The sequence below is a fragment of the Tachypleus tridentatus genome, chromosome 6 (assembly GCF_004210375.1).
Source record: "Tachypleus tridentatus isolate NWPU-2018 chromosome 6, ASM421037v1, whole genome shotgun sequence".
Lineage (NCBI taxonomy): Eukaryota > Metazoa > Arthropoda > Merostomata > Xiphosura > Limulidae > Tachypleus > Tachypleus tridentatus.
Window position 1 is genome coordinate 57,742,598 of NC_134830.1, and position 24,049 is coordinate 57,766,646.

The 24,049-nt window shown below is 33.1% G+C and overlaps 1 protein-coding gene across 6 annotated transcripts in view; it reads left to right on the forward strand.

Moving 5' to 3' along the window:
• LOC143252594 (insulin-like growth factor 2 mRNA-binding protein 1) overlaps positions 1 to 24,049 on the forward strand; it is a 75,879-nt gene that overhangs the window by 28,657 nt on the left and 23,173 nt on the right. Inside the window, exon 1 of one of the 6 annotated variants that reach the window (XM_076504962.1) lies at positions 12,901 to 13,425. The exons of 4 other annotated variants lie outside the window; for them this stretch is intronic. In XM_076504962.1, the coding sequence (XP_076361077.1) occupies positions 13,400 to 13,425 (26 nt within the window). In that variant the 5' untranslated portion in view covers positions 12,901 to 13,399. Of the gene's footprint in view, positions 1 to 12,900; positions 13,426 to 24,049 lie in introns of those variants that run through there. One more of the 6 variants, XM_076504961.1, reaches the window with a different exon arrangement.

The following is a 24,049-nucleotide window of genomic DNA, read 5'->3' on the forward strand; positions in this document are numbered from 1 at the left end:
TGGGAGGTTTCGATATGAAGTTATACTGTTGTAGTAATCAGTCGGTACTTTTGTACTATACTGATTTGACATACGTTGCGTTTCGTAGTTTGGAGGTTACAGAAACTGGGACGTTTTCAAACGCCTGAACATCTTCGTTTTTGGACAACACTTACGAATAGGCATGCAAATATGTTTGTATATTAGGGTGTTTTTCCGTCTTTGCTTTTGCAATTAAACCAAGCAAAATAAGAAATTTACAGCACAAGAACATGTAAACACACACACACACACACACATTATTACGCCTGTCACCATCTTTCTTCGTCAGCCTGACAACATACCCAGAGGGCCTATTTTTTATTCATATATAATACGAACCTTAGAGCAGCGTACTGTAGCAAGTACTTTTGGTGTGTCGGTTGTCGGCGGGGCAGGGAAGCACGTGATAACAGACCCACCACCCCATCGGCTTGTTAGGCAGGATGGGCTGTGCCATTTGATTTTGAGAGGGGGATATACTAGGATGGGTTCCGAGTAAAATAGATTTTTGATGATCCATCTTTTGAAAGATCGTATAAAAATACACTTTTGTGTAGTTGTTTTGTTTAACATTTATTACGTTAAAAATAATGGATAAAGACGCGTTTTGCACGCATTCATCAAGCGAATTCAACTGTCACACAAAAAAGGTGAAACAAGTTTACGTTCACTTGAAATCATTTAACAATTTTGCGATTATAACATTTGTAAACTGCTCTTAGTCGCTTTAAACCACATTTCTGTGGTAGGAAGTAAAATGCAACTTAGTGAAGAAACGTAAAATTAGGGTAAGGAGTAAGTAAATAGTAGATTCACAGATTGTAGATTGGTCAAATCGTTTTCTGGTACGATAAGAGTTATCGTGTGCTGTTTGATGTAAATGTCAAAACAGTTGATTTTCTCTTCTGGATGCGTAAGTGTTTATAGAACTAGTTTTAAAATGAGAGGAAAAGGTAGGAAAACGTGTGTATTGAGAGTGGTATAAAAATTGAATGTTTTGCTTCATGTAAGTCAAGATTCGTGTTGGTGAATTCGCGGTATTTATATGGGTACTTCTGTTAGATATGTACTCAGATTCGTTAGGACTATATTTTTAATATTTACAAATTTACATATTCAACGCTAATTATACTCAAAATTTCAAATGGTTGTAATATCAGACAAAAGTCGTGCATGCGTTTCAGTTATTATCTAGATAATAATAGACGTGTGAAATAAATATACAGCCTTTTAGCGTGTATGAAACTCTTACCCTGATGTTTGTTTAGAAACACGCATTAAACGAGTACATGAAACTTGATTTTGTCATACTATCGTTGCTTCGAAACGTACAACCAAAAGATGTGTGTGAAATTATACTTACTTGTAAGCCGTAAGGTTTAAAAAAAGTTGTGTGTGAAATTATACTTACTAGTAAGCCGTAATGTTTAGAAACACAACAAACATCTGTAAATGGAATGAACCTTTATTATATTTACATTTATGAACATAGAGTTAACTCGTGTGTGTGAGACTTTGATATCATGCTGTAAGAAACCGTTGGCGTAGTGTTTGTTTGACATGTTTCAACATTGTTTAGCTATATCAATAAATTTAGAACTGTACAAATGTAATTGTGCTGTCAAAAGATGAGAAACGTAGAGCCAACAAATGTATATAAAACTTGATTTACTGTTGTGTTGAAATATAGGTTAATTCGTGTAAAAAAACTCACTGTCACTCTTACACATGTATATTTAATGTGTTTATAAAACTAATGAATCAGACTGTTGTAAACCAGACGAATCAGTGCTTCCTAACCGGTAAAAGTGTTTGTATCTTATGAATATGCGTAATTATAATTTGACCATAGAACGCTAAAATTAGGGGTTCGATTCCTCTCGGTGGACTCAGCAGATAGCCCGTGGTGGCTTTGCTAAATAAAAACACACACATAATTTGACCAGTTTATTCAATTATGTATACAGGGCACGGGTTAGTTTTTAATTCTGGTCTATATAGGTAGGTTGCTTTGACTAAGTTATTGGTAATAGCCCAGCCTCTATTTAAAACTGTAGTGTTACAAAGCATAGAATCACATTTGTAACTCGTATACAAATTAATATGTGCTTAATACAAATATAAAAAAGATCAAAGTTTCCAATCTTCAAGTCATGAATATCTTACACACGTGAAGCTTCAGCTGTTATGAAGGTTTTTAACCGTCTTGAGTGATTTCGTTTTAATTTTTCTTAATATTTAGGACTTGTATTGCATTAATTATTCTGCTAAAGATGACACGATTAGTTTTTGTAATCATATTAGTCCTAATTTCGTATTATTTAGTTTAGCTCAGTGTCAATTACCTTGTATGTCGTTTGTATGTTTTTTATGTTTACATACTCTTGTGGCCGTGAAAGATCCGTCTGAAACGTAAGTATAAACTAAGAGTTAGATGGATGGATCTCTGTTAGGGCGGAATTATTATTATTTCAGAAGCTCAAACAGATGACGTCGGTTACGGAATGTAGACTTTCCAAAAATACTCCGTACGTCAAACTAGAGACACATGTGTAACATTGTTTCTTCTTTTACGAAACCTGGAACGCTGTTAACAAGTTTATATTCGCATTTCATATTTTAGATACGATGAAACAATCATAATAATAAAACGGGAAGAAAATATCTGGTTGTTTTATGTTCCAAATGTTCCTTAACAAATGTACTAAGTAACAACTTTAATTTTGTTTAGTCAAGTGTATAGTAGTAATTTTACATACTATAGAATACTGTTAACACTTCGTTTTTTTTTGGGTGGTGGAGGGCAGTGTCTTTGTGTTATTTAATATGTATAGATTACTGTGCTGCTCGCGCTAAAGCAAAACCGTAATATTATAAACATAACTTAAATGTATTTTCTTTCTGTTATTTACGTAATCGTGAAAACAAACTCTTAGAAGAAATAAAATAGTTAAGATACTGCTTGATTCTATTCCTCCTGTTTTGTAACAGCAGACGACCTATGTGGTTTACATTCACATTCTAAGTAAGCTTAAGTTGATCTCTAAGAGGACAATCACCCTAAAATACTAACAACTGTGGGGTGTACGTCGTGGCATCTTGACAGTGGAAGTAAGTACTGTAGTATAGGTACAGAGGGCGCTGGATCAACTGTATGTAAGTGTACACGAATTTTTCATTTTTTTATGCACTTTGTTTATAAGTAATTAACAAAAACTAAAAGGGCGTGTCCACCATACCCATTATAACCACGACTGAGTATTAATTTTCACGATTAAGTAGTGCAAAATTACCACTTGTATGTTGTTGGAAAATAAAGCCTCGAGAGCACTAGATGTAGTATGTTATCACTCGTGATTCTGAGAAATACTTTAATACAAATAAATGTGGAAAACTAGCCAGTTGCTACTTTACTTTGTAAGTAGATGTGTATTTAAAAATGGATTCGAATAATAGAAAATGTACAACTTGATGATAGACTCATCATATGGCGTAATGGAGATTATTGTAACAATTGAAGCGTTATTTGAAATAGTTCAGAGAAAAAATACACAGCTCCTTAAGATTTGAAGTTTTTGCTTTACAAAGAAGAGCTCTGTAAAACTTCTATGACTAGAATAAACGTATTTGAATTTTTCAAGCCCAGTTTCATAACGTACAATAATTGATACGTTGGTTAGGTTTACCGTATCACATGTGGATGCTCATACTGCCACGTTCCATTGACGTTCGAGTTAAAACCTGTAGTGTACTATTATGTATAGCTATGTGGATTAATACCCTGTGAAGTTTGGAAATATTTGTGTATGTATCTTTGACAAGCAGTAGTCTTGGAAATTGTAAGAAGGTTTGTCTTTTTATCACAATTTTCTGAATATGATGCATATTAAGTAATGAAAACTAGGGTTATCGTTTCTACTATAAAGTTCGGATCCCCGTCCCACCAAATATGCTTGCCATTTCAGCCATGGGGGCGTTATAAAGTGACGGTCAATACCACTATTCGTTGGTAAAAGAGTAGCCCAATAGTTGGCGGTGAGTGATGATAACTAGCTGCTTTCCCTCTAGTATTACACTGCTAAATAAGGGAGGGCTAGTGCAGATAGCCCTCGTGTAGCTTTGGCGAAATTCAAACCAAACCAATCTACCGTAAAGAACGAAAAGTTTTACAGTGTGTGTTTGAAAACCAATAACGCGATAATTCTGAGTAACCAAGTCGGCGTTTAAAGTATATATATCTTCATATTTTAAGTAAATGTGTAAATAAAGCCCTTCTATAATGTTTGTGTGAACCTTTGAATATTTGGAATTCGTGATAACAAGAACACCAATCTTAATTTTATGTTTCAAGAGGAAATCTTTTATCGTATATGTATTTCATTATGTAACGTTTATCGTAATAAATGCACCCACGGCTGAAAGAGCGAGCATGTTTGGTGTGACGGGGATTCGACCCCGCGACCCTCGGATTATGAGAAGAATGCTATAACCACCTAGCCAATGCCGGACCGCCATAAAATGTTTTAAATTTTCATTAAAAAACTTAGCATGATTCGTATCGTTTCGAATCTTACAGCAACGAACAATGCAGGAACTAAACTTTCTTTCAACTGTTTTAATTTAAAAGCAGTGTAATTATATCTACACCGGAAATATGGATGTCTATAACCTAATGTAAAGATCACCGTTACCTCGGGCAATGAATCTCAACAAAATCACGATATGCATTTATACAAGCAATCAGGAAAACTTAATGTTGATTAATCTGATCGCAATAAAATTAGTCTTTAAATTATGAGAGAATGATCGATACTTCGCAAAACGAAGACTTCGTTTCATCGTACGGATACTGCAAGCCACTTCCATCTGCTTTGTAAAACCAATGCTGAAATTATTTCGGTTTCTTAATATTACGTGTTTTACATACGCAGGTGAAGCAAATTTAATAATGATTCATTACTTCCCACCGTCCATTACAAATAAATATTCAAGTCACCGCGAGTACTGTTTTTATTCAAAACTGAGATTTAAGAAGAAAAAAAACTTGTTAAACAGTTTTAAACATTGTATTTACAAAAATAACTTCTCGTGTTTTCAAGCGAAATAAAACCCAACAATCTACCTTGTACATCTACATAATGCATAAGGCTCCCCCTTGGAGATAACAGGTAAAATAAGACCTTTGAACATTCTTAAACGTTTTATTCCAGTACATTTCTTATTGGTGAAGAAACACTTGATAATCTAGTGGACACGTACATAACAACAATGGTGAAGAAACACTTGATAATCTGGTGTACAGGTACTTACAACAATGGTGAAGAAACACTTGATAATCTGGCATATATTTACATAACAATAATAGTGAAGAAACACTTTATAATCTGGCATACACTTACATAACAACAATGGTGAAGAAACTTGATACTCTGGTTACACTTACATAACAACAATGGTGAAGAAACACTTGATAATCTGGTGTACAGTTACTTACAACAATGGTGAAGAAACACTTGATAATCTGGCATACACTTACATAACAACAATGGTGAAGAAACACTTGATAATCTGGCATACACTTACATAACAACAATGGTGAAGAAACACTTGATAATCTGGCATACACTTACATAACAACAATGGTGAAGAAACACTTGATAATCTGGCATACACTTACATAACAACAATGGTGAAGAAACACTTGATAATCTGGCATACACTTACATAACAACAATGGTGAAGAAACTTGATACTCTGGTTACACTTACATAACAACAATGGTGAAGAAACACTTGATAATCTGGCATGCACTTACATAACAACAATGGTGAAGAAACACTTGATAATCTGGCATACACTTACATAACAACAATGGTGAAGAAACACTTGATAAACTGGTGTACAGTTACACAACAACAGTGGTAAAGAAACTTGACAATCTGGTTCTAGCAATGGACCCTTATACAACAACAATGCCCACTTCTCTCCATCACAATTTATTGATGAGCATATTTATGGAAATCTTTATAAAACTACACAAACTGAAAAACATTTATGTTTAATTTATAATTTTGTCATTTATATCACTTCTGTTATACAACTTCTGTTATCCATGTCCTCCATTAAATAAATGTGGTTTCTTATGGTTTTGTAAATGATGAAATGAAACACAGCAATACTCATTAAAATGTTATATGTGTTGTAGTAGTTACTTATTACATTCAACAATGAAAAATACTAATACACTTACTCTTAATGTTTCCCTGTTGTACCATTGACTCTACCTTAATCAGTTGCATTTTTCATGAAATTTTTTCCCTGTCCTCCTGGAAGGATGCACCCCAAATTTTGCAAAAGACTGATTTTTAAACATGCCTTTTAAAACTTATCACTATACATTACATTAAAAAATTAGCCACAGGACAAAGGTGTGAAAAAAAGGAAGAGAGAGAGATTTTTGTTTCATTTCTCACTTAGAAACTAAGGCTTAAATATTATTCAAAACTTGTTAGAGAATTAGAATAGGCCTATCTGAGGTTTACTGTTGGATAGAAAATAAACTCAGTTTATACAGTTTTATTATTATAAAATAATAATTATATAGATTCCTTCAACTAAAATTTTTGTGGAAATTATGCATATTAATGCAAACAACCCACTGTTGGATTGAGCAAGATGTTTGATATCTTCGACAATAAGTCCTGTTTGATATCTTTAACAATAAGTTCTGACAGGTATTATTCTTCTATCTTAGATGTGAGAGCTAACCTTTGGTACTATTATTTCATCTTTATGATAAAAGAGTTAATAAAATAAAATTCTAAACTGAAACATTAGGCATTACTAACAAAATGTTTAAGTTAGCCCAATATGTGGAGGCAATTTGTTACATACAGGCACTTCAAAGTTGGTATTAAAAAATTTACTTTTGTTTTTCTTTCTTAGGTTATTCTGGAAATAAATTTAAACATTTAATTATTATTTTTCTTGAAAAATATAATAAATTTATGAATAAAAGAAGGGGAAAACTGAGGAAAAATAAAAATTATTAAAACTTATGATTATCTGAACTGATATTGGTTTACCTAACCATGACAAATTATAAACTATACATTTTTCTATTTTAAAGATAAAATTAAAAGTTTTTGTTTGTCCAAGTTATAAAAAATTGAAAGTGGATTATTAAAGCTATTTATTTCAAAATGTTTTTTTATCATTCAAAATATTCCTTTTTTAAAAGTGTTTTTTAACACATAATAAAGCAATGGTGCATAATAATTCTAAGCATTTCGTTTGAAATTTGAATTATGTAAGAAATATTATTCATGGAAATTGTAATAGAGAGTTAATACAGAATATAATTTTTAAAGGTGTTTCAAAATATGCTAGTTTACTATTATTGGAAGATATCTTGTTTAAAAAAGCATGATAAGCAGTTTTTATGAGAAATTAATTTGGAGGTTGTAAAACAATTTTTTGTTTGAAAGTGTGTTTTTTGAAATATGGCAATTTTTTGTAAAACACCTTAGTACTTTTTTATCATACAAACAGCAGCAATGTTGGTTTTTAAATTGAGCAATTTTCATTTTTTAGAAAAACAAGTTGTTTTTGGTACATTTTATTATGGCTATAGAAACAAAGCAGTTAAATGAGGTCCTGAAGACGGTTCTCTAATACAACAATTTCTAGAACATGCAGACACATTTCTGTATAATAATGATAATTAAAAGTATGTATAGTTATTTCAAATTAATTATTATTAATGTCTACAGCCTATACTCATACTAGTTTGTAAAGTTTGTCATGGCAAAAAAAGTTGGAAGTGAACAATTAATATCAGGGATGAATTACAGATGTATGTATGAAACTAGTATTTTCAGCTTAAAACTTTTATTTTTGGTATCTAATACTTAATTGTAAAGTCATGAGCTTCATATTTATATGTTTTAAACATTATTTCCAGAAACTACTTTTTCTTTCATTATGAAACTCCCAAATATTAAAATTACAGAAAACCACTTCTGATTGAAGATCTTCAGTTTGTGAACTCAATATAATAATTATTTATAAAACAGTGCTTTCCAGATAAATTAATGAATACAATATAATAATTACTTCAAAAACAGTGCTTTCCAGACAAATTAATGAATACAATATAACAATTACTTCAAAAACAGTGCTTTCCAGATAAATTAATGAATACAATATAACAATTACTTCAAAAACAGTGCTTTACAGACAAATTAATGAATACAATATAACAATTACTTCAAAAACAGTGCTTTACAGATAAATTAATGAATACAATATAATTACTTCAAAAACAGTGCTTTACAGATAAATTAATGAATACAATATAATAATTACTTAAGAAACAATGTTTTCCAGATAAATTAACGAATGAAATATATTCATAAATCAGGTTTTACTTTTTTAATATTTGTAATTTTCAAAGAGAAGAAAAACGGCATCATTAAATTAAATTTAATAATTACTATATTAACTCTTGCTAAACTGTCAAACAAGTCACAACTGAATAAACCTTATTTTGTCAGTGAGTGTTTTTCTTTTCTCTTCACGTGAAGAAAAAATGAGTGCTCTGTTTTTGATGCTTTTAAGTTTTCATTCTGGATAGGAATAAAAAAATGATCGTTTGATACTTTAGCTTTGTTATTCAAGTGATATAATTTTCATCCCTGACTGACCATAATGTTGACGACAGAAACGCTCTTTCGTATATTTATCACTATAGCTTTAGTCAAGGGCACAAACTACAACAAGGAAAAATGTTGCAGGAAAGTTTTTGTTGAGATTATTATTTAATGGTTAAGATATTGAAAACTTCTTAACATAAAAGAGGGGATATTTTATTTATATATCATATCCGAGCACAACTACACTTGCTACTGGAACATTCTGAGCATTAAAATCATATGAATGCCTTAAAATACCATCACTTTAACACTGACTTTATACAACTAAACTTACCGGAAAGAGAGAGATGAAATAAGGTGTTATGTTGTACATAAGCTAGGCCCGGCATGACCAGGTGATTAAGGCACTCGAGTCACCGTCACACCAAACATGCTTGTCCTTTCAACCGTGGGGGCGTGATAATGGTACGGTGAATCCCACTATTCATTGGTAAAAGAGTAGCCCAAGAGTTGGCGGTGGGTGGTGATGACTAGCTGCCTTCCCTCTAGTCTTACACTGCTAAATTAGGGACGGCTAGCGAAGATAGCTCTCGTGTAGTTTTGAGCGAAATTCAAAACAAACCAAATCAACACATTTTGTGTAGTTATATAAAACACATCCATTTTGTCACTAGAACCAAGATAAACCGAAATATATAGAAATAATTTCTTCGTATATACGTGCATAAAAATACACGCAGAGGAGTGGATAAACTTTTTAATCATTTCTAATAAAAACGTTTCGTCAATTTTTTGTTCAAGTGCCATTAAATAATCCGTGAGAGAAACAATTTTAAAGTTGATAAATCACTTCATGTAGCTGAGACTGAGCACTTACAACGTTCAATATCTGGTTTCGATCCTCGCGGTAGAAACCCCACAGACAGACCAATGTGTAACTTTGAGATTAGCAACAATCAAACAAACATTGATACACAATATTTTGTTTTTAGGGACTTCTACTCTAGTATATTTTTGTATTTGGAAAAAAGGTAATAACTTGTATTGCATAATATATGCAATGAATAATTATTGTTCTGTTTAACAGTAGGAACTTTATCACGAAGAAAATACTGGAATTTCTCTGTATCAATCTTAAACTCTATTTGACATAAATTTAAAATTATTTATCAGTTGATATTATCTATTTCTCATAAAGGTCATGTTTATTATGAACTTAGTGTTTTGAATTGTAGATAAAAAAAAAAACTAGCGAATTTAAAACAGATAAGAACATTTAAGGCCTAGAATTTTTACTTTATTCGATGTTTTCCGAATCAGCGACGACATCTTGCGTTAAGATTAGCTACAAGACCTTGCAGCCCATTAAGTTTTAAAGAATATGGAATGTCACGTGATATAAGAAAAAATGGCGTGTTATGCGATTATACTTGTTTCGGATTTTTACTTCGATAGAAGCCGTTATAAAAAAACAAAAACTAACATTTAAGTAGCTTATAAGGATAGAGTTACTGTAACAGCAAGGACGTTAGAGTGGAAAAGTTATAAATCTCAAAATAAATATTTTATACTGCACAGCGATTAATACACAACTGGGATGTCATTTTTATGGTCAGCATATGCCTTGTAATCGCCAAGTACAGAAATCCACTACCTTCACTATTTACTGCGTTTGTTTATACGGAATACTTTCTCCTCCAACCTCATTAAAAATATGTTATTCGCGTTGAGACAAATATATCCTAGATTCAATTAGATTTACCACCATCATTTCTTTATTTCTGTTGGTGTTAAAGAGTCAATGAGAGAAATATTGTGCGTGCTAAAAACAAGAGATAAAACAACTATGGAAAACAGCGGTATAGTTTTATAGCAGAACCCATGTTAATTTAAGTATTGCATTATTATTTTTTGTAAATACCTATTTGTATGACCCAACTACTTCGAAGAGCAGAACGGGATACGTTAATTTCTCACACTCCTCGTGTGTCCGTTTCCATCTTATGGGCAGGATATTTCAAGATTGGATGGATGAATTTTAATCAAATTTATAAATGTGCACCAACTATAAAGTTCTAGACATGACTGATTTTTGAAAGTCACTTGTTGAAGGCCAGTAAAGTTGGAGGGCTTGAACATAGAATATAACATTACTGAGGGATGGAACATAGGTTTTCTATAAAGAACAATTTGTACTTTTAAAAAAAAATCTTAATATTTTTCCACATATTGTTTTAGAACAAAGCGCAGTCGTCAGGATTTTTTTCTTGCAAATGTACAACTTCAAAGGGTTTAACGGCAAACAACAAACCAACTAGACTGTTCAAGCCTAAAAAATAAATAAAACCTGCATGTGTCGTCAACTATATACAATAGAAATTCCCTTAGAACTCACGCTGAGTATTTCAGAATTATGTTATTTTTAAAAGTACACTAAATAACAGTATTGTTCCGTATGTTTCACTAGATTCAACGATAGAGTAATTCACTTTTTGAAAATAATGACTTGTGACACGCGAACCGTTTTCTGCAATACCAACACTGTAATAGTATACGCAAAACTAATTGCCATGAAGATTGCAGTGATATTAGTTATAGTACAATGTCCAATATAAAAAAGACAAACTCCACTAAATCGAAAAGGCACATTATTTTTGAATTTAGGGTTAAGCCTTCTTCAGTTCCTTTTGGACTTTTCCGCGTGTGTTTTTTCTGTTGTTTTTCCATGGAATCAGATGAATTATGCATTTTTTTTTCTTTTCTGTAATTCGATTGTGTGAAAATACCTTTCTTTACCTGTGCTTCTATAAGTATTTGGAGTTTCTTAATCAGATTGATAAGCATAGTGCACTTTTATCTAAACCGTACCACTAGACCAGAGTATCTCAAGCCGGGGTCCGCTATTATTATAGAATAAAAATTATTTTTCGTAAAATTAAATGTATGTGAATTAAAATATTTGATTTTTAAATACAGCTTTATAAAACAATATGAATATATTTAGGGGCCCGCAAAAACATGTTATATTAAAAGGGCTCCTTAGGTTATGAACGTTGCACTAAACTATGTGAAAAGGTTGAATGTTACGAGATGTGTGTGTGTGTTAGTAATACACGTATAAAATGAGAACTTATCATCATGTGTGAAAGGTTTTCAGTAAACACAAAACAATGGAATGAAAATATCAAATCTTAAATTTTAATCCAAATACGCTCAATGGCAAAATATACAGAAATAAAAGTAAATGGTGAAGAAAAAAAACCCACTAAAGTCAGAAGTGGTGTATAAATATGTTGGAGATCGTTCGTGTTTTCAGTTATACATCGACGTTGGAGATAACCTGCTGTGCAACAACGCAGATGAACAAAAGTTTTAATTACTGGAGGACCCGATTCACATGGTTGAACACATAAATTCCAATTTAGTTTGTTTTTTTAATAAAAGGCAAACCATATTTCAACGTTCTGTTCGTTTTGTTATCATTATTACGTGAAGTGTCATAATATTTTATATTTAAAATGCGACTAAATAATCGCTTTGTAAACGTTCAAAACCCTCTAGATTGTTACTAGGTATAAACTTTCTTTAAACTCAGTAGGCTTAGATTAACCATCGGTTACCCAGTTTGTCCAGCGGTTAAAAAACAACTCTTTGACAAATGTGTGTGTGTATACAAGTTATTCTGTTTTTTTTTTTTTAAAGACAGTGTTTTAAAACGTATAGAGGCCATATGTTTCTCTACTATATCATGAATTTCAGTTTACTTGATATTTTAATATTGGAATGTGTTTTTATTTGGCATGAAAACTAATTGGATATTTAAACAGAAGAGTTGTCAGATAACCCGGAGGAAGTTATTTTTACTTAAAAAAAATAGTCATGTTTTGTACAAGCCTTTCATCAGCAAACTAACCACAACAATAAAAAATGGGAACTTTTAAATATCCTAAAGTGCATTTGATAAAGCTATAAAAGCTGTCTTAACTTCGGAACATGCGCATTTTTACTCAGTAGTCGTGTAGAAGGTAAGCATTCAGCGGTATCAGTTGTTCTCTGTCGGCAAGCGGAAACCCACGTTTACATTCTTTGATTGGTAAATTCTCCTGACGTCAATACTGGCATCAGTGAGTCTGGTTATCGCTGATTGGCTGGTCTTAAGAGCCGTTTTCTACTGCCTTGACATTCGGCCTCGTTCTCGTTTGGAAGGGGAGGGGAAATTAAGGGGTAGTGGATATGTGGAATAGAGTATGAAGGGCTACAAAAGTGTTAATTGTGGAGTCGGAGAAACGTTACGTAAAGTAATTTGGGAGCAGGAGAATAATCTCCTCGGAAAAGCCGAATAACGTAATAAAGATCTAAGATTCTATCAGAATCTAAGTTTTGTGTCTCCAGTTAGCCAAAGGGAGAAGGGGTTCGTACAACTACACATGTCGTGAGTCAGTAAAGCGATCTTTGTTCTAATTAAGGGCTTCTTGTAGCTTCAAGTTGTTCAGTATGCACTATCAGCTCTAGTCTTCTAGTCTGTGGTTATTTACCTAAGACAGATTATAAGAAACACGAAAGACTGAACTGTTGCTATGGGAGGAGCCTTAGATAAGTGGTATACAGTAATTTCTATTACTATGGCCCTCATTTCATACCAGTAGGAACTTTACAGGACTCCAACTCTATAATCAGGACACGTGGAATTTTTCCCTACCAACAAGATTTGCTTTCATCCCGCCATGTCAGTTCAGGAACCAAACACCAGGTAAAAGATAAAGACTTAGGTCACTGAAACGTTTAGTCTGTTTATTATTAACTGTGGTTATAGATTGTAAATGCAGCAAACAACAGTAATTAAATTGCTTAAGAAGTTAATCTCCTATAGATATATAAACTGTGGCAGAACGTGGTTAGGTTCCGCCATATTGGAACACGTGGTTCTTGTCGAGGTTCGTAGACTAAAATTCAAACAAGAACACGACTTTTCTATGTGGATTTAATGGAGAACCATTTATTCCCAGTAGAATAGTTTAATTACTCTAGGTTGTGTATACAATCAGATGTTCAGATATTATTTTGTACTTCATACATAGTAAAGGGGTACAATTTGTGCGTAACACATGCTATGCGGATGAGAGCCTTCATTAAAAATAAAAAGTAGTTGTGAAAAACGTGGTTTTCATTATGCAAGTTACATGTTATACATTTTCGCTTATAAGTTAAGCGATACTAAACTAGAAGACTTAAAGGTTTTCATTATTTCTCATTTTTGTGAAATTGGATTTTTTGTTGACTTGGTACATATATTTTTGAGTTACAAGCTCTTGATCCAAATTGTTACAAATTTATATTAAAGTTTTATTGTGTCTAACATTACCTTATAAATACATTTAGTAGGGAAAACAGCTAACCACTTCACTATCACGAGAAGTGAAAAAAGTAAATGATTTGGGAAAGGGAGAAGTGGAAAAAATTACTGCTGTTTCATAAGCTCTACTTTGAAACTAAAAATTTGTTAATACTGTTACTTTCACTATGACGGAAACGATTTATTTATAAACATTGTCATTAATTGAAACTTTTAAATGTTGTATAGGGGACGGTTAAGTTCAACAAATCGAAGTAGTTTGTTTGTTCCTATACACGTTTATGTGGTTAATGTAAAGAAAGACATAACCAGTGTAATTTATGTTACTAAAGGGGCGTAAAGAGAGAAAATGAACATTTATAATCATTACTAGTTTTTGTGGTTCAAATTACAAAGCGACACCCAAACCTGAAACTACAGAACGTACAGAAGTCAAGGAAAACGTCATTAAGACGCCAGAGACATGATGAACCATCCCTAGTAGTGTGCGAAAGGCCTCGTCGGCACTGGATGTGATAGTTGTGGTGTAGATAGTTCGTACATTATAACACACACTCTTTGTTTTTCACTCGTGGATTTTTAGAATATGTAAATAATGAACACAGTTTCGTGAGTAATAACTTCATGAAAAACGTCTTGCTTTTTTCTTTGTGGGATTTTACACAAATATAAGCGTATTTCCGTTATATGAAATGGAGAGCGTGTTAGGAAAAAAAAGTGTAATAAGTGTAATAATACATACGTGTGATATTTTCTTATTCAACGTTTGAAGATTTTCTGTATTATACAGTTTTACGAGTTTTTGAATCGAATGTTAAACGTTTTTTTTCGTTCCAAGAAATTCGACGCGCTCAATTCAATATCATTTCGAGATCAGTATTGTTGAGGCATATTGTTAACAATTCAGTTCGATAGTCAAATCGCTGTTCCGTTCCCGAGATTGAAACAATGGCGCCGCCGTGACTGGAAACGTTGCTCTCTAGTAAGGATAATTTTTTTGTGTTTTAGCTACTTTTCAGTGGCAGTTTTCAACCAAAACTTGAAAAAGATATGTCTACGTGTACGCACTGAAACGTTTTCGATGTATGAAGTGCATTATTTATCGTTAAAAAACAACAAAAACCAATTCGCGTATAAAGTATCGAGTTTTTATATCCCCGAATATTTTTAATGGACGAAGTAAAGCTCCCGCTGCCAGATTCAAAATAACTAATGGATCAATGGATTCTAATTGTTACAAGTTCTTACTTTCTTCGTATCAACGTTACAAAGTATCAAAACTAAGAAACAAGTTTTGATTGTTTAGTTTATTGTCATATTTTGAGTTATTTCAGCTTGTAGCTACTGTATCAGTTTGTTTTAAAACTAGAATGTTTTATGCAGAATAATGTAGAAAGTGTAAATGTTTCAGGGCTTTGTTAGCGATAAATAACGCCAATAACTAGACACAATCACATCGAACAATTCCTCAGGCCCGCCAGGGTGAGATGGTTGAGGCTCTCGACTCGTAATCTGAGGGTCGCGACTCGAATCCCCGTCGCACCAAACATGCTCTCCCTTTCAGCCATGGGGGCGTTATAATGTTACGATCAATCCTACTATTCGTTAGTAAAGGAGTAGCCCAAGAGTTGGCGGTGGGTGGTGATGACTAGCTGTCTTCTCTCTAGTCTTACACTGCTAACTTAGGGACGGTTAGCACATATAGTTTTTGTGTAGCTTTGCGCGAAATTCAAAAACAAACTCTTCCGCTAAAGTATTTAATACGTTGTTTAACTTGAGCACGCTTGTTCCATTCACGTGCACTTTTTTATTCATTTTTAATAGTAAATAATAGTTCGTCGTTAAATAAAACAAGGAAGCACAACAACTGTATTCCATACGTTTTTAGGTAGTGCATGTATTTGATATTCCAAAATGTGTTGTACGTTGTTTTGCGTCATATATAAAATTTGTTTGGTACATTTGGGAAAAAATATATAACTATATAGCTACACCCTTTCCCTGGATGGAAGTTATGCAAATTCATAATTAATGAAAGGTTATCTTAGGATATGAAAAGTTTTCTCCGTTATATGTAATTGTAATAAACGCCCTCAAAAATGTAAAATTTGGTAAGTTTCATCAACAGGGGACGAAGTTGTGAAAAACCCAAAACTAAAAACTTCTACATATATCTTCCCACGGACTCGTTGAACATCCGTACCAAAATTGGTGAAGATCCATCCACAGGAAGTGAGGTAGTGGTAAAAAACGCCCATAAAATCCGCAAAGTTCTAAACTGAAATTTTTATAGGTATCTCCAAATGGACCTAATGAACGTCCACACCAATCCTGGTAAAGATGCACCCATATCCTGCGAAGTATGTACATGGACATACAAGAGACGGTACTCTTACTGTTATATAGATATGTAGGTACATGGACATACAAGAGACGGTACTCTTTCTGTTATCTAGATAAGTAGGTACATGGACATGCAAGAGACGGTACTCTTACTGTTATCTAGATAAGTAGGTACATGGACATGCAAGAGACACTACGATTATACTTATATAATTATTGCAATGTCTTTGTAAATCATTGGCGTTTTTTCAAAACTATTTCGGGTTTCAAAATTCAATTTCGATAAATATTTCAGTTGCATGATTGTAAAAACAGAATTTATACAAAAAATTACACCTAACTATCCAAAAAAACTGTGAGGCGACCGTTAAATTAATTATTTTTAATATTAAGTTAAAAGCTAAATGTTCGTATTTAAACGAAGTATGTTGACGATTTGTTTTCCTGTCTAAGAAAGAATTAAAACAGCTCGTAAGTTCAGAATTTTGAAGCGTAACCAATATAAATTGACTGAACATTTAATGAAATATTAGTCGAACACATTGTAAATGTCATACCAGTGTGCTGGTGATAATTGTTAAGTATTATGGTGTTATATTAACAGTTGACTCTCAACTCTGGTACAGAGTCATTTTCGTATAGATACTTAAAATCTCTCTAGAATTATCAACAAATGGCTTTTCTTAAACTATTACAGTGACATTTTAGTAACGATGCATGACAGTAATGTGACTTCTCAGTCGTACTAAAAATGTTTGGTTCCGTAGTATTTGTTTCATTGTTTAAGGACCCGTGCAATATCATAAGTAGCTCATTGTTTAAGCTACTAGTAACTGTCGTTCAGTTTATAACAAAAAGCGTTTTTATTCTCATGTTTTTCTGACATTTGATTTAGGAATTATCACCAAGTGAAAAGGAAATACGAGTAATTCCAATAATTATAACCTCATTATTGAAAGTAAAAAGCTACAACGTGGAATGTTTTCACCGTACATTAGCCATTTTCTGATAATGGAATTTTTATAATTTAATATATCTGTTGTGACGTACCTTAAAAACTATAGCACGTAACGCCCTGTGACCCATGTATGTACTTAAAACTGTATCACATAATGACCAAGGTGTTTTAATAACTAAATTACGGTAAGAAACGACTTGTTCAATAGTGGAGTTTAGTATTTTGGCATTTGATTTTCTAACTTTCACAAAAAGACAGTTATTTAATGTGTTTATCAAACCTGAAATGTTGTTCTGATAATATTTTAAAAATATTTTCACGAGAGATAAAAATGGAACGTGTTAATTTTCGAACTTGATGTTAGCGAACAAATGCCACCAGGTGCTAGTTACAGAACTTCAAAATAACCTGATGAAGTTGAGGTATGGTATATTGTAGGTCACCTATAAAACTATCATTGCAACAAACTTCGTTAACAATACTGTTTCGCTCTTAGTATTATTGTTTTAACTTTGTTTCAACAATAACGGTTTATCTTCTATTTTATGTACAGTATTGTGATAGTAAGAGAGAAAAAAAAATAAAATTGAGATTTCTAAGTTCCGTATATTATAATCATCCAACGCATTCAGACAATGCTTAAATGAGTTGGTCGTTCTTTTTTCGTTTAAGGTAAAATAAAGCTTGAACATCAAAATGCTCGTACGAAGACATGATTCTAACTTGTAACTGGAAGGTTTCGCCTCCAGTGTTCTTTTCGTTTAAGGCCCGATTCGTGTCGCTTGCTCGCTACGTGTTCAGGAAAACCAGTTCGTGCAACGTAAACGTTGTGTTCATGCTTTAACTGTGACTTTTAAAATTAGTCTCGAGTATACAACATTTCTGCTCATAACTGTGAATAACGACTTTATGATGGAACGTGGATTAAGATTACCCTTGGAGTGATTTCACAATCATGGTTAGGCCCAACCCTGACCTACTTTTCTAAGAAGTCATATAGTCTCTCGCCTAGCGGTTATTCATTCTCCGCCTGACGTTATGAATGGGTGTTGTAGGCGGTAATCACAGAACCATTCAGAATTTCTACTGAAGACCGGGAGTGGGCGGTCCACCAAGTTACACTTTACCATTTTGTTTTAGTTCCTGTCATAAAAGTTCGGTTTGATAGAGTAAATAGTGTCTTAACCACTGTTATGCATGTTGGATCCCAGCCGGCCTGATGAGCCATAGTATTTAGCGAAAGGCCTTGTCGGCACTGGATGTGACATGTGTAGTGTTGTAAATTCTTCTTTTCTTTTCTTTTACTCTAAATTTTTGTAACGTCTGTTAATCTGAAGTAGTTTTTTTTTCGAGATTTGCGACTGTAATGTAAATCAATTTCACGTATTAGCCCCCAAATATCGTCCCCCATCATGTTTACGTTATACGCACCCAAGTGACAAAATCAAAGTTTGAAGAGAAAAATAGGTCTTTTCCATTTCCCAATTGCTTATGCCTAAAGGAAATGGAACAAGAAAAAGTAAAAATTTGTTACATAGTGTAATTTTAAAAAGTTATCTCCAACCGTATTCTGATTGAGGTCAATATTCGCCTTTTTGCCAAGTAATTCGCGGACAGTGAGTAGTTTCGAAGCTAAGGGTCGTTGAACACGTTAGTTTGGGATTGTGGAAAGAAATCAGAACAGGTAGAGAAATACTGTCTTTCAGTCATTTTTTGTTACTCTGATGCTATGTTAAATAATGATCATTTTCTACTGTTTTGTAGTTCTTCCAGAGACTTCAAGAATTCATACGTTCTAGAAGATAAGTTATCACCACACATATCAAAGTTTCAGTTCAGTTTCCCAGAAATCGAACGTATGAAATAGCATTTAATTTGAATATAGACCAACTGAGTTATTTTACGTTGTATTTACGGTAGGTATATGTAACCATATTATATTGATTGGTGATTAACTGTGATGCAAGTAATAAAATATGTAATCGTATAGTTGAGGTTGTGAAATTATCCAGTCTTTTCTAAATCTGGAATTGGGATCGCTGAAAGGACATAAACGATTGTAAACCTGTTGGTGTACGTGATAAATTTTCTTCTATTGCCAAATCTGATCAATTTTGTGTTGGTTGAGTACATACATCTAACGACTACATATTTTCTGTACTCAAAAGAGTATGCACAAATCTTGTTTATTTCTGTTCAAATTACTAATTACTTCCTTATGACTGCGTTTGAATTTTCCAACCAAAATTCACTCGTCCCTATATATATTGTTATGTAGACGTGTCACTGCATATCCACCCTTGAGAACATTTTTGATTTTTTAAACTATTGTAAAGTTTGTTGTCTCATGTCTTAAGAACATGTAGCATAAAGGCATTGTTAATTGAAAAACTCAATACTGGTATTATAAATCCACCGTGTAAAAAGGTTCATTCGTATTTTTAAAAGCATTTATAAAGTTCTGAAATGGATACGGTGATATTTTGTTATATATTAAAATTGGCTTGTCTCTATGGATCGAAATTATTAAGTGGCAATAGTACAATTTCAGTTGTTACGTAAAAATACTATTCGCCATAAATATGAAAAAAAATAGAGCATGTATCATTATCGTTCTCAAGTTCTTTATATTTTAATTTCTACAGTGACAAACCCGTGTCGATAAGATTTTTAGAGCCTTGTATGTGAATTCGATGTTTCAAGTAGTTATAAAGAAATATTTTGGTATAATAAAATGTAATGTCCAGTGGTCGCATTTTTTTTATCCGTTTTATGTGGCAGCTTGTTTCGTTTGCGGTGTTTTACAAATAATTTGTTGGTTTTTCAAATAAATGATTATTTAAACTGGATAATTACATGCAAGTGAGAAATCATCACGAGCTTAAGATTTCGTTTTTGCATAACCTAATATTTATTTATAATTAAACAAAAACTTTTCTCTACGTAGTAGATTTTTATTGGACATTTTTGCAATTTATGGTTTGTTACCATCGTCAATTTCTATACAGAACTACTTTCACTACATCGGGTAAAGTATTTGCATGTTTGTTATACACGTACATACACGCGCGCGCGCGAAAAATTCTCAGTTATAAAACTTCTCTTGGTTTTGCATTTTTACAACTGTTTTCAAGTTCATATTTTTCTTGCTTTCCCCCCACTGCCGATGTTCTGTATATCACGTGAATGCTGTCTTTACTTAAGATAAATGCAGAACTGATGAACGTTGCGATTACTGGTGAGAGACTTTGAAATGCGTGTTATTCAAATGAGTTGATAACACAGGTGTGTCACGCGTACTCGCCACGAGGTGGACGCCACGCTGGTAACACGTGATCAATTAAAGTTGCCCGAGATTTTTTCTCAGACTGTTGGCTTACAAAGATTTTAATCTTTTGAATTTGTTTGTTGGATTTCGTATGTTTTAATTTTGTGTTTCTATTTGTTCTCGTGGCTTTGTAATTAAACTCTAGCTTTCTGTTCCTTCGTTTATTAACTAGGTTTGATCATTTTATTGGGAAGCATGTTAAAAGTTTATTTTCACTTAATGCTGAATATTGGAACGCCTAATAACGAGTGATGGGCATTTGTATAAACAGAAGATGTGACTATAATTAGCTCTGAGGGAAGCGGTGGGCAGAGACATTGGGAGATTAGGTCGAAAAAAGAAGAGCGAGACAGGAAAAGAGAATTGAGTGGATTGGGAGGTTACAAGCTTGATTTAGGGAAGTTGGTGCAGGCAGAATGGGATAGAGAACAATGAAAAACCGTTGTAGTCGACCCTCAGATTTGGGAAGGATACGATGATTGATAGAATGTTGAATGGAGACGTGGCCTTGGTCGATACAGAAATACACTGTTATGTTACGACTAGCATTATTGCGGATTCCTTAATAAGACATGGGCAGACGTATTTAAATATGTATTCATAAGCTCCACCTTTTGAGGAAGAGCTCCGCCCTTTAGAAATGCTTTATAAAGCCTCTGGCACCTTGGTAATTATATTCAACCAATAGGAACTAGCTTGACTTAACTTGGTTAGTAGTTCTGTACTTTTTTTAAACACTTCGCTTAACTGAGTTGTAATTCCAAATTTGAAATATGTAAATATGCTGAACAAATAGTATATTCGTCGTTGATCATGGTTGGCCTAAATCGGGAATAAATGTGAAATCGAATGACTTTTATTGTTATCTGTTACAGTGAGATAACTGCCTCCGTTATGTGATTTTAATGGAAAATAACATCTAGAATGTTAAACATGCTTTTGCTGGTGTCCTCAGAGTTGCCCTTGCTTTAATATATAGGCTGGTTTTACATGGTCAGGTGTTAATATCGTATTGTTTAGTATTTTGTGTTTTTTTATCTTACAAAAACCCAAGTAAAACGTAAGAAAACAATCGATCATTAGGTTATAAGAACGACCTATTACATGCTTTATTTCCCATAGTTAAGCCTAAAACTCCAGGTGTAATGTTGCAACAGTAAGGCCTTTCATTATTGTCTTTGTTTGCATATAGGAATGCAGGTTCTCTGAGATAATTGGTAATAATTCCTCTCCAATAATAAATAAATGAAAACCGGGCCTTAACAAGTTTCCTTTTTGAAAATTGCGACACAAACTTGCACCATTTTAATATATTGAATTAAAGAAACGTTGTTTCGTGTATTTTTTGTTAAGTTCTAGACTGTTTTATTAGTTTTAGCAAGAATTAAGGTTTTTAAAATGGTTAAATGGATCAGTTTATGCATTTCCAGTAGCTAAATATTATGCCTTTGAGAAGGAGGGCAAACGTGACACATGAGCCTTCTGCCTGATGAATAGTTATATAAATTGCCAACAGGTGGCGTAACATTAATGTTGCCTGTGTACAGAAGGGTATTCTGTTAATATAAAATACGTTTCAATAGGACGCAATTCACTCTTCTTCTCATTGCTATGGTGAAACGTTTATGTTCTCGAGATAAAAAAAAAAGTCCATTAGGTCTGTAAATCATTAGTAGCAGGTCCAGCATGGCAAAGTGGAGGGGGCACTGGACTCGTAATCTGAGGGTCGCGGGTTCGAATCCCCGTCACACCAAACATGCTCGCCCTTTCAGCCGTGGGGGCATTATAATGTGACGATCATTCCTACTATTCGTTGGTAAAAGAGTAGCCCAAGAGTTGACGGTGGGTGGTGATGATCAGCTGCCTTCCCTCTAGTTTTTCTTTGCTAAATTAGGGACGGCGAGCTCAGATAGCCACCACGTAGCTTTGCGCGAAATTCAAAAACAAACAAACAAACAAATCGTTAGCGGCCACCTTTTGGAAGTACGCAACATATTACAAAAATTATTTTTAAACAGTAACTTCATGCCTGTAACATAACACTGGCTTTCATAAATAGCTCAGTTTATCATGATTTCAGTTACATTTTATCAAATATTTTGAGCAACTGTTGTAGTTTCTTAGATCGTGTTACAATTTTTCGACAAAACTGTTTGTATCATTTGAGCGTTGTAAGTCCTCAAACTTACCACTGACCCACGACGTTAAAACCTTATTAAGCCAGACATCTAGGCAGTGTTCCACATATAAACAAACACCGTGTTGCCCAGTACGTTATCTTAAATTCTCCTGAAAAATCCAGTAAATAAAACTTCTACTGTTTGAAGAACATATTACTGTACTATTGCTTCATGTATTGGAATGTTTCCCAACTCTTTCATGAAGACTTGCGACAGTAAATACAAGAAGCAAACCTTTCCCCTTCATAAAATAGTGATTGTTAGTACAAGTTCTCCCACGGTGGATAATTTTGAACACATTTAAATAAAACCTGCTACTCCAGTGTACCCATAACTTGGCAAGGCTGTTGATAGAAGTATAAAATTATGAATTATTTCCAAGGTTATAAAATAAAATGTATTAAATTTGGAAATAGTAATGACCGTTGTTACTTTAAAACTTGATGTTAAACCGTGCAAAGCTTCCAGGTGATTAACTTGTTTAATATTATTAGTTTAAAGTAATATAAAAATCTTGCATATAAAAAGCTTTCAGTTAACAATAATAATATTGTCGATTTTATACCTATACCCCTTGGATAATTTTACGTGTAGTTTGTGTTTTAACGGATAAGACTGCATTTGAATGATATTAAAAAGTATATTTAGTTATGAGTGATTCTCGTGTATCGGGCAGGATATACATTGTATAAACACCAAGGCATTCATGTATTTACTTCTAAATTGTGTAGTCTAATGGTTGTCAGTCGTTAATGTCCTACTGTTAAAGTTTGGTTTTACTTCATTCAAACTCACACGAGGGTCTACTATAATCAAATACACAGAGTGCAACCTTTAGTTCGTACTATACTAGTTTTTCTCTCTCTCATTTTGATTAAATAAAGATTCTGTTGTGATTAAAAAAATTTATCTGAAAATAAATTTAGAATTTGTATGTTGTAAGTTCGGTATTTACTACCATTACTGAATTTGTCCGACTGCTGATATCGATAACTGAGACAAAATATCATACTGGTAGCAGCACTGTCCATGTGAAGATGGCTCGATTTGTCATAGAATTAGTATTTTAAATATCTCCTTAATAGGTCACTTAGAACTTTACAACACTATACAATGTTATTTTTTATAAGAATATCAACGAGTGACTGAGTCACAAGTTGTGGTAGTGTCTGTAAATATTGTAACAAACAGATCGAATTTCTCGATCATTTT